At 24.7% G+C, this 12798-nt stretch overlaps 1 protein-coding gene across 1 annotated transcript; it reads right to left on the minus strand.

Moving 5' to 3' along the window:
* Nucleotides 1–1478: 1478 nt before the first annotated feature.
* LOC135926444 (mini-chromosome maintenance complex-binding protein-like) lies at nucleotides 1479–11791 on the minus strand. The gene is made up of 10 exons (XM_065462327.1): nucleotides 11701–11791; nucleotides 11545–11624; nucleotides 11090–11501; nucleotides 10895–11048; nucleotides 7155–7279; nucleotides 6444–6974; nucleotides 5954–6090; nucleotides 3032–3259; nucleotides 1712–1800; nucleotides 1479–1593 (listed from the first exon to the last, which is right to left on the minus strand). The coding sequence occupies exons 1-10, from the start codon at nucleotides 11756–11758 to the stop codon at nucleotides 1488–1490; spliced, it is 1920 nt and encodes a 639-aa protein (XP_065318399.1). The 5' UTR covers nucleotides 11759–11791; the 3' UTR covers nucleotides 1479–1487.
* Nucleotides 11792–12798: the final 1007 nt, after the last annotated feature.

The following is a 12798-nucleotide window of genomic DNA, read 5'->3' on the forward strand; positions in this document are numbered from 1 at the left end:
CAAATCGACCAGATTTTGTTGGAAGGGCTGTTTCTTAGATTGACTATATTCTCAAGTATCAATTTAAATTTATCCAAAAGGAAATAAAAAAGCACCTGCTAAAACAGAAGTGGAAGGCAATTGTTTGAGAATATTTTCTTGAAATTAGCCCATTTATTTTTAAACTTAACTTCTACTTCAAGTGCATGTATTTAATGTCAGATGCTCCCTATATTGAAACTGACACTTTTCCTAATTTTTAATTACATATTTTTATACGAAGCATTATCATTATTCATATCCGTTTGTCTATTTAAAAAAAATGTCTCAATTTTTTATATCCGAATTTATTCATATGTAACTAATTACAAATTCATGTGATTATATATTTTAGAGGATAGCGAAGCTATTCATAGTGAGTTATAAATTTTTCAAACAATTATACGTCTAATAGACGAGGAAAATATAAATCAAATGATTTTTTTTACAAATCGCTCCAAATTATCTATTTTATGGAAAGTCCATTTTGTCGGCCAGCGTAGAGGCTATATAAGAAAATTCTTGTCACTCAATTAGCTAATTTGATCCACCATAGATCGAATACATTTTAAACAATATTTACTAAAGAAACCCCATTTCGAATTAAAGGTATCAACATTAATTAAAATTTTTTTTTTTTCATACTAATATATAATGTATAAAAAATTATATTATTCACATGTAGCTTATATGTGGCATACCTCATGTTGGTCTAAATAAAAAAAAATTTTAAATTTTTTCAGAAAGATAACCAAAGTTGTTTTGTAAAGGGTTAGATTAATTAGATTTTGTTCTAAAATGCTTGAATGTCTAGTCATCCTATAGGTAACCTGACATAAGTAAGTTGCAATAAATATTCCTTAAATTTATGTTGATCACCAAAATATAACTTATAGATTTTCTAAATTTATAAATATTATTTGTAGTATATTATTAGAAAAAATGTAAATTAAATTTATACTACTTAATATATTTAATAGTGTTGGTAAACGGCTCGATTTGGTCTATTTTTAAAAACGGTGGATTGAATATTTTGTGCAGAAAAATATTACCCATGGAGATTTTATTCAGGTGGAAAAGTTTAGATATCAGCGAAATCTCGAGGCTTTGGCACCGTTTAGCCAAATTAATATTTAAGCTTATGATCCTAACAGCTTCTAGGAGATTTATTGAAGAATCTTATCATTAAATAAATAAAATAAGTAGTTTAATAAAATAAAATTAGCTTTAAATTATCAAAAATAGAAATCTTGTATATATATGAAAATATTAAGAATAAAATAATAGATTCATTTGTAAATGTAATGTCTAAATAGTAAATACTAAATATCATTTTTTTCGGGGGAATGATATATATATAGAGAGCAATTTATACAAAAAAATAATATAAATTACAACAGAATTTTTTGATACTAAACTAAATCACATTAGATATAAAATTTTATTTAAAAATAATTTAACCTAAATCACTATATTTTACAATTTATTAAACGTTCTTTTCTTTCTTTCTCCAATTTTTTTGTGTAATTCCAATCTTCAAAGGAAACATCTTGACATTTGCACAGTGAATGGTACCTAAATAATGGTATAAATAAATATTTCTATGAGTATTAAAAATTTAAATAACCTATAGAAATAAAAATTTAAATACAATATTTTTGCAATATCAGTTTAATTATAAAATAAATTTTACCTGGCCAAAGTTAAAATTCGGTGCATGTCATCGACGGACATATCTTTAACGTTATTTTTTCGAATATCAACAAAATCAGCCACAATTTGCTAAGTTTAAAAAAAAATTATATTATAAGTAAGGATTAGCCATTATCATGTTTTATTTAAATAAGAGTCAGCTTCTACAGACTTGCAATTCAAAGTTCAGTTTGTGCTGAACCTTTGGATATTCTGCATATTTTTCTGGCCGAACCCTAAAAAAAATTAAATGAATATATTTTTTTAAAAAATCAGATTCATTATAATTATTTTTCCAGATTTAATATATTTAAAAAATATTTATTTGGGTCGGAGTAGATATAATAAAGTTTGGCCGGGTCAACATTTTTTATGACTTATGACCATAATGGGCCAGAAAAAAACAGATTTTATTAAGATTTAGTGCAATATCATGTGAGGTCATTAAATGATCAGATAGGATTTCATTATTTGTTGAGTCAATCGGATTGGGTTTTTATAAATAAATCCTTCAAATTAGAACGTTTTTTTATCCGATAAATGCATAATGCCACATTATATTACGAATTTATTTGCAGAATAAATATGCATCAGTCGCTAGATTTTAAAAAATATTTATAATGATTAAAAATAAACTTTTCACTTTTATCTTAAATTAAAGGAAAAAAAATATATTCAATTTTAAATCCAATATACCGAATAACATAGAAATAAATATAACATTTTCAAATTTTTATGAATTATTTGTAAAAAAAATAATTAGAAATATACACCTGGAAGTTTCTAGAATCATTTTTAAAAATAGTCCTTACAAAGAAAACAATACAAGTGATAAAAATTATAAATGTAAGCCAAGAGAACGATGATACAAGTGAAAACGGTATTTATATTTATTACATATAAATAAATATTTATTCTTTAATAATATTTTTACCTTCTCTATCGCTAAAAATAAGAAAATCCCTTTAAGGCCATTTCCAGACAGAAGGTTTTTTCAAAGCGGTTTTTGGGTAATGCTACCAGGAATTTTTTTTATTTCCAAACAAAGGATACTTACTTGTTTAATTAATTTTTTTATATAATATAATATTTAAAAATAACAATAGAGGTCATTTAATCGTTATTAAAATCAAACCAGTTCGTTTTCTATATACGATTAAAAAAAAGGTATCCATTGTTTTTTTACATATATGATTCGATAAGTTAGTTATTTTTTTTTGGAAAGCTGATAACATTACCCAAAAACCACTTTGAAAAAAACGTTCTGCCTGGAAATGGTCTAAGGTTAGTTTGTGATGATAAATATTTATAAAAATCTTACGTTTTTAACTTCCTCACTTAGTAATCCATATTTAGCATTGATATCGTCATGAGCTGTTAAAGTATTGATAAATCTTACAAAATGGGTGATATTGGCAAAATTCTCCAGATCAAATTTTTCAATTAATCGATTTTTAATAAAATCCTGGCTAGACGAATTTATTGTGCCACTCCCTTTGAAAAATTCTGAAAGTTCAAAAGGTTGCAGAGGTAAGATATAGGTGTCCGGCTTGAATGAAATATAATTTTTATAAAAGAAAATAATTTTTTTTTATCAAATTGAAATATTAAAGTCAGGAGTATTATTGAGAGCTGTAAACTTTGATTTCAAAAGAATTAAATTGATAATCTTTGTCAAATTGTTTGGATTTTTACATCAAAATCTTGAAAGGGAAATTATATCCGACAAAGAAGCCAATGTTTATACAGCTTAAATATATGGTGATATTATTTAAATTTTTTTTAACTAAAAACAATTTATTTTATATAATAAGCAAACAAATTTTTACAAATATGTATGTGAATAAATATATAGATCCGGAGGGTCGGATCTTTCGATATATATGTTAAGTTCAGGTTCCAGGAAGAAAAAATTAGAAAGGTTTAAGTCGGTAAGTTCGAACCTTTAATGAAGATTCGATAATAATTATTTTTAGAAGGTACACATATATATTCTATGATAAATAATTTAAATTTATAATAAATAGTAGAAATAAAACACAGATTAAAGTTAATTAAAATTTTATTTTCAATTTTTAATTATATATTAAGTTATGATTACGACTAGTGTTGCTAAACGGCTCGATTTAAGCCGATTTTAAAAAACGGCTAACTACATATTTTACCCATATCTTGAGATTTCACTAATGGATGTCCAAACTTTTGTGCCATCTATGAGCAAAATATTCAGGCTTGCGTAATATTTTTCTGAATAATATATTGAGTTAGCCGTTTTTAAAAATCGGCTCAAATCGAGCCATTTTACAACACTAATTATGAATTAGCTTTACTAGGGGGTGCATGAAGGGGCTCGAGCCCTCTCAAGAATTTGAATAGCCACGTCAGTGATTTTTTTAATGGTTCCCTAATAGGCCCTGAACGAAATAAAAAATTATTATAAACCCTCAAACGATTTTTATAAAGAATCTTATTATGTATTATATATAGATTTGATATTATTTTTAAAAAACTAATAAGACTATATAAATTTTTATTAAATGGGTGCTATTTTAATTATTAGATTTAATAGTATAAATTATATTTTCTTGTTAACAATTGCAATCAAATTCAGTATTAAAAATGGAATATCAATATCACTCATAGTTATAATAATTTTCTATTAAATCTAGTGTTTAAAGTAAAAACAATAAACGTTATATTGATTGGTATGTAGATAAATAAAAAAATATTAATTTGAAAGGAAATCACGAATTTAAAAATTGTCCCCAGGCAAAATTAAAATTTTAAATTTAGGTTAATAATTTAAAATTAATTATTTTTTAAAACCGTTATGAACCGGTTTAAAATATTTATAAACAGTTCAGTTCGCTCTTTTTATATTTTTTATAACGGTTCGGTTACGGTTCAGAAAATTATAACCGTTCATTCCGATTTGACGGTTCGGTTTGAAAAATCCTGTTAAAAACCTTTCCTAATATGCTAATTCCTCGTTCAGAAGAAGCATTGGTTGCTGAAATTGCCAATATTCTTCTAATCTTGATAGGTTTTCTAAATCTTTTTCTTGTCGTTCCCATCAAAGTTTATCCGTGTATATCCTCTACTCAAGTGAGATATTTAAATAAAAAGTGAAACCATTAATAATAAATAAAAAAAGTCATTTAAATTAATTGTTTAGAATTGTAAACTTAAACTAAACTCTTTATTACACAAAACTCGTTATTTTTAGATTTAAATATTTTGTTGTCATTAGGTAATGCCTCTTCTGTAAAAGTCATATCTTCCCATTTATTGTAGTTTAATTTTGAATATTTCAAACATTGCATTTATAATAATCTTTAATTGAATTCTCTTTGCTTTTAGGGAAACAGGAAAAACTAGCGTTTCATCTAAGCTAATATAATTCCGTGCATTCATATCCAACACGTTTTCGATATATTTTTTACATAATTAATTTCTTCCGACTACAACATCCTTAATTATCTGTACTTTGGTATTAAAAATGTTGAAATTTCAGGGAGCATATTCTTTTTAATGTTTACTTAAATGATTTTAAATAACAAATAAAAGTTGTAAATTTTTTAACCAGTCTACCCACCCATAGTTTAAATATTTTTCTTATACCGCCCACTCACCGGCAGGATCTTTATAATTTTTTAATTCGCTCGCCCACCTACATAGATTAGCGGGTGTGGACGGGCTAAAAACACGCACAATGCAACCCTCTAATTAAAACATGGTGGAATATATTTCCGGTAAAATCAGATTTTTAAATTTAAAAAAACGCGCTAAAAATTTAAAGATAAAAAATAACAAAATGCCGCTAACATATATAGTAAAATAATTATAAGTTTTAAACGAATTGTCATAATTATTTAAAAAATCATGATTTATATTCATTTTATTATATCACGCACGTCAACTCTAGCGGTTGCGTTTTGGTCGCCATAGAGAAGTAGTCAATATATAGAGCATTCTGATACCCATTTTTAATAAGATTTGGCAGCAAGGGAACCACTTAAAGAGTAACAAATATGTTCACGTCAATTATAATAACCAGAGTTGTTAAAAGATACTTTTTAAATGGATCTAGATACAGATACAACGTCTAAAATAATATCTAGATACAGATTATTTAATCAAAAATCTATCTAGATACAGACACCACATTTTTATATCCAGATACAGGATCTAGATACTTGTATCTAGATCCTTTAACAACTCTGATAATAACAATATAGCGTACATTGATTATTGAAGGTCCTCCCTTGGATATAAGCAATATTTTAAAATAAGTGTCCATGTGCAACGAATAGTATTTAAAATCGTATTCCAATTTTTGATTTCTGGCCAGTTGAGAAAGTACATTAAAATTTTTTTGTCCTAAAAAATGAGAAATTGAAATAAAATATATTTATATATAAATTAAAAATAGAGCAAAATTTATATAGGCCTTAAAACGAATTAAGCATATGAAAATAAGACATCGAATAACTGGAATAATTGCATTAATCGAATATTCAAATGGAAAAATTAAATTTTCAAAAAAATTGATCGATGTGACATATAAAGACAAATTCAAGGATTCTAATTTCTTAGCGTTGTAAAATTAATTTAACCCTATCGAATAATTATTTTATTGATATTCGCACAATACGAATCGAATATCAATAACTCGTTCATAGGCCTAAAACTAACCACTTTTTTTGTAATATAAATAAAGATAAAAACATTACCGATTGTAGTAGATGGCACATTTCTATTTTCGGTATTTAAATTGGTTTCGTTTATGGTTAAAAATGTATAATGAGGTAATTGCAAGGGCGAATAATGCAAAGTACTCTGAAATAGGCTGCAATATTGGTCATCCTTAGATTCTTCTAATTGCTTGTCAATTTTATTATCGATATTTATTGTATCATCATTGTAAATCTTATAAGGGTACAGAGGTTTTTCGTATATTCTAGAATTAAGATTCAATTGGGAGGAAATAGGTGATAAGCATTTGATTAGATTAATTAGACCATCGTTAAAAGATGCTATAATCGGAGTTTCCGTAGCGTCTACGTGCATAATATTGGCGCAAAAATAACGGGTCAGTAGATTTTCCATTCTATTTGATTGGGTAATAGTGGGTTCTTTGACAAGTAGGAGAAAAGCTAGGTAATTGGATGTCATGATATCTTTAGAATCGAAGAGTGTTTCGTTGATCATAGAGATCAATAATTCATAATGATTTTTAATGTTGGTCTTTATATTCATTATATCTTTATTAATTAAACAAAACAAAAATAATGAGTAATTACATAAAATCTTATAATTAATATCGAAGAAAAAATAAAAATTCTATAAATTTAATTGCGAAAAGTTTAAAAATAAATAATTATAATTAAAGATGCTATATAAAATATAATTATATCTTATCAAAATTATCTCGATAAAAGTACTTTCAGTTGTAAAAGGTGACAAGTGGGAATATTCCTTTGAAAAATAAGTTTTTTCAAAATGTATCACATGAACTGTACAATTTGTAGTCAACTTAGATGTCACATTTTCAAAAGTCATTTCATCACTAAATAATTATTTTTTAAAAAAAATATCAATTTAGTAAAAATTTTAATAAAATAGTAATATAACATCTATCCTTTTTAAGGGATGATCTATTTTTGCTATTACTTATTATAAAGAGATATAAGAGGAGGCTCGCTGTCCCTTGAAAATTTTCTAGTGGACTTTTATGGCTTGGACGATTATTCTTTAAAACCTGTAACGGCCTGGAATAAATATTTTATACAATTTATCCAGCCCCGTCCTAATAATTTTTTTCATAAAGGATAACAAAAATTTGCCTAAATTATTAGCTTTAAAAAGATTAAAAACTTTGGCTCAACCCGCAAAAATATCTTACCAATGCCAAGACGACTTCTAATATATACTATCCTATCGACCACACGATTTTTTTATATTCATTTTTATATTTCAATAAAACTACTTAATTTCAAAAAAATATTCTTATTTGTTTAAATTCTATAGACAGAGGTTTAAAAAAAACTTTAAGCTCTATACTGGCTGGACTTAAATTTTGATACTTAATGCTTTTTAGCCTAAGCTAAATAGCTCTTGAAAGACACCTTAATTTGGTTTGTTTTAAGTATTTGGTATCAATTGTTATTTTAGTATCTCTTTTTTTAAAAAAGGCTATTTATTAAAAAAGTTGATTTCATTATGAAAGATTTTTTATGTGTATAAATAACAAAAGATCTGCTTATAAAAGATTTAAAATTGCATAAATTTCATCATAAAACCTGTTTGAGGCATTTAAATCGCATTTCAAACTCTGATAAAAACTATAATTAATCTAAATAAGATTAAGAAATAGGGTTTTTATATTTTCAAACATAAAATTATAACATTTAATATTTTCTGTCCAAATTTTTTGATTCATAATTTATGTACATTTCTTAAAAAATAATGGAATGTCTATTTTAACCAGGACGATTTTGTATAACTCTTCCGATTCATTCTGGTTATCTTGAAATAAATGTATATCGGTTTGTTCAGATATTTTATAAGTTTCGGATTTTTACAATTAATCATTAATATAATCGACCCAAATAATCTCTTTTAAAAATATTTTAATCAAAACCAAATAAATGGAAGATAATAAGTTGAATTTCTTTATTTTAATAATAAAACATGAATAAGAAAAACAAATTTAGTAAACTGCGTAAAGATAATCACATATCTATTTTTATAAAATTTGAATTAACTAATTAATGAAATATATTTCTATTTAAAAAAAATGGCACTTCAAACCAAATTATTTAAAAATAAATATTATAATGAGCACAAATTAAAAAATAAATGAAATGCATTCCTTATTCAACTGAGGTTGCGTTTTTATTTTAGAATATCGTCAATTCAACTATATTATAAAAAGAAATTGATTTTTGTAAATTATATCATCGTCTGCCTTTTTATTTCATTAATTTCAAAATATTTCATTTTAAAGGATAGGTTTTGTTATATTTTATATAATATAAAATTAAACTAGGAAGAGATTTTTAATGTTCCCACCCTTTCTTATCTGGGTATAGGAGGTTAATCGGCTTTCTTGCAAAAACAATCTAGTTCTTAAAGAATAGGTCGCAGACCAACTTGCAAAATGTATGAATAAAAAAGTATTGGAAAAAAGCAAACTAGTTTACGTTTCTTTAAATGGTTTAAAAGCCAAGCGGTAATTTGACAAATTTGTTATATTATTTAAAATGCATTTTTTTGATGTTACAGTATGTCTCTAGGAATTTTGAATAAACAGGGAATTTGTGATAAAAAAAATGATGAAATTTGTTATTGACAGGGATCCAAACCGAATATCGGTTCGGGTTCAGGTTCGGATAAAAATAACGGTTCAAGGTTCAGGTTCGTAAAAAATCAAAATATCGGTTCGGTTCGAACCTCTAAAAACCGGTTTGAACACTTTTGTATTCAAACCTACATTCGAATTATGTATAGGGAAAATATTTTTTTATTTTATCATTAATTTAAAAAAATACATGTATAAAACCTACCTTTTATTTTAATTGCACATTATAAAATAAAATTTAATTTATAAATATAAAAATAAATATCAATGATTAATTTTAATATGAACAATATTTTACTTTTTTACTTAAATTTTTTTTATTAAGCCACACAATTAATATATTTTCAAAATTCGTCCCACTCAAATTACATCTATAAGGAGATAGCTTATAACATAATCCACACTAACTCTGGTAGCATGCACTTCCAATATGATATCAGATTTGATGTGTGATTTATAATAATATTTTGGATGTTGTTAAATGACAATTTACTAAAGTTTACAAAAATTATTACCGACACTTATCAATCAAACGTGATTCATGATAATCTTTAAAATAATTAGAATATAATTGAAATTTTTTCATTTATACAAATAATAACTTACATATTATTTTATAAGCATAAAATCATGAGTCTCGAACAGGTTCAGAGACATTTTATCGGTTCGGTTCAGGTTCGGCTAGAACTTTTTTAGCAGTTTAGGTTCGGTTCAGGTTCGATAAAAAATACCGGTTTTTATCGGTTTAACGGTTCGGTTTGGATCCCTGGTTATTGAAATATTTTTAAAGTCTACTTTATAATAGTCATGTCAAGAGGAGGATTTTGAATATAATACAATTGCCTTATCCCTTAACATTAAATCCTAATTGATATATATACTTAATAAGTTAAGACCCAACCCTGGTATTGACCCGTGGCAATTATTTTTGCTAATAATCTTCTTAATAGCCCATTGTAATGGGGTAAATACCACCAAAGTGTTTGTGAGATAATCAGGTTTGCCCCCATAATTGATTCGAATCTATGACAGGCCTTTTTAAAAAAGTATTTAGAAAAGTTTTAAAACATTTAAATGATTCTGATGAATGTAGATTTTATATGAAGTGGGAGGGCAAAAACCATAGTGTCTGGATGTGAGAAATTTGTTAAAAGAATTGATAAATATCATAACTCACAAATCATATTTTTTTTATTCCATTATTTTTATAATATATTTAGCCTTTTCTCTAAAAATTTATAGAAATCTTGGATGAATGAATATGGATATTCTATTCCCCTCATTTGACTATTCTGATTCATCCATTGTCAAATGAAAGTAACATTTATTATTTATCAATAAAGAAAAAATTTTGATTCCCCATCATTCTTGATGGGTTATCAGCTAGTTGAGAAATAATTAGATAAATATAAAAATATTGGCCAGAAAATTTGTACAAAAATGGGTCAAAGTGGATTTTTTGTAAAATATTAACTGGATAGGCCAAGCAACCTGTGCAAAAATCACTAAAAGGCCATAATGGGTGGCTTTGCAAATCTCTTATTCACTATAATTATAATAACAACATTCATGATGGTAAATAACTCAAAAGAGAAAAGGGTCACCTATTAGCCCTAAAATTTTAATTAAATTCTTTAATTTATAAAATTATTAATAATTTTTTAAGCAATGCCAAATTAAAAAAAAAGTAGCTTAATTTAAAATTAATTTTTTAAGCAATGCCAAATTTTAAAATGTAGCCTAACTTAAAATTGTCAGAGTAGGTATCATTGGTTCATTTATAAGATAAAATTAACAGGGATATTTAAATAAGTATAAAACCTTTTTCCTTCTAAATTTAATATATTATCCCAACTTAAAATACCATAAACTTTGATAATCTGATTAAGTTTCAGTGAATATATACTATCATTTAGTTTATCATCATAAATTTTTATTAAACAACATTCAAGTTTGTTATTAAGAGTCTCACCTGCTATATATTATATAAAATAAATACATAAGAATATAATTTACCTTTTAAATTATCAGCACATTCAAAATCAACAAATGTATGAATGGGGACAACAATAAAATTATCTACATCTCCTAGCTTATTATTTGGAGAATCTTCATCAATACTAATTTTTGATTCCCTATCAAAAAATATATCTTGATCAATTTTCCTAGAAGTTTTTAGGTGTGCCATGTCCAAATCAATTTTATTTCGATATTTGCCACAGACTAATTTAGTGGAAGGTGGTAATTCAATATTGTCATTTATATTTAATGAATTAAAATTAATGATATCTTGTATATTATTTTTCACTTCACATTTTTCAAAATACAATGAAGGATTCAAAATATCCAAAACCATGCAATAAAATTTAACTAAGCTAAATTGTTTATTTGTCTGTGATTCTACATTTTCCCATTTAAAAATAGGTATCTAAAATAAATTAATTTTAAAATATATAAAGCTAAGGTTAAACTTCTTTTTCTGTTAATGAATTCTGAATAAGACTATTAAATAAATTATTAACTTTATCAGAATAATTGACTGGATCTTTAACTATAGAATAAAAATATGGAAATAATATTGAAATCAAGACTTAATTTATAATAGTAAAAATATTAATCATAAATACCAAATATATCATCTATTATATTTAGTGGCTTATTTAACCAATCAAAAATACCAGGCATTTTAAATTTATGGATAGATTGAATATTAGATGAAATTTGAGTCGGTGAAAAACTGAGAATTAACAGGTAAACTGAGAATGGACAGGTAAACTGAGAATTGACAGGTAAAATTTATTTTTGTTTATAGCCTATCAATTTTATTTTAAAAATATAAATAAAATGTATTTATTATGTAAATCAAATTTATCCAAAATTAATTTTATCTAAATAAATAAAATAGAATATAGAAGAAATTGTAGCCCATAAATTTAAAATATGTATAGAACAGATATGTTACATAGAAAATATAACACCCATAATAAATTTTAAAATTCATAAATATATTTCCATTAGATGAAGTAATAGACTAAAAATTTAGTTTTTAATTAAAAAAAATATGAATTATAGGAACATAATTCTTCACTTTGGATTAATTTATTTGGTACAAAATAATCATAAAATGAAAAAAATTTTAAGTTTCCGTCATTATTTTTTGAGTTATGATGTCAATCCTCAGTTTAGTCAATTTTTTTTTAGATTTTTGGGATTTTAAAATTATTTTATTTTTTTGACTCATTTCGTGTAAACTTACACATATAAACATAAAATGAAAAAAATTTTAAGTTTCAGTCATTATTTTTTGAGTTATGATATCGAAACTCAGTTTAGTCAATTTTTTATAGATTTTTGGGATTTTAAAAATATTATATTTTTTTGACTCATTTTGTGTAAACTTACACATACAAACATAAAATTGGAAAAAAAATTAAATTTCCGTCATTATTTTTTGAGTTATGATGTCAATTTTCAGTTTAGTCAATTTTTTTTAGATTTTTGGGATTTTAAAATATTTTATTTTTTGTCTCATTTTGTGGCACCAACTTATATAAATATAAAATGAAAAAAAAAATTAAGTTTCCGCCTTTATTTTTTGAGTTATGATGTCACATCTCAGATTATTCAATTTTTTTAGATTTTTTAGATTTTAAAAATATTTTATTTTTTATAACTCATTTTGTGTAAACTAACTTATAAAATGAAATAAAGAAAATTTTAAGTTT

This window comes from Gordionus sp. m RMFG-2023, chromosome 3 (genome assembly GCF_954871325.1).
Source record: "Gordionus sp. m RMFG-2023 chromosome 3, tfGorSpeb1-WG-v2, whole genome shotgun sequence".
NCBI lineage: Eukaryota > Metazoa > Nematomorpha > Gordioida > Chordodea > Parachordodidae > Gordionus > Gordionus sp. m RMFG-2023.

What these genes read in the sequence shown, in the direction of transcription:
- LOC135926444 (XM_065462327.1), bottom strand. Translation starts at nt 11,758, where the DNA reads ATGCCTGGTATTTTTGATTGGTTAAATAAGCCACTAAATATAATAGAT. An exon ending in ATTCATTAACAGAAAAAGAA is followed by an intron (nt 11,502 to 11,544) that starts GTTTAACCTTAG and finishes AATTTATTTTAG; the next exon opens with ATACCTATTTTTAAATGGGA. An exon ending in TAAGTGAGGAAGTTAAAAAC is followed by an intron (nt 1,801 to 3,031) that starts GTAAGATTTTTA and finishes TTTTAAACTTAG; the next exon opens with CAAATTGTGGCTGATTTTGT.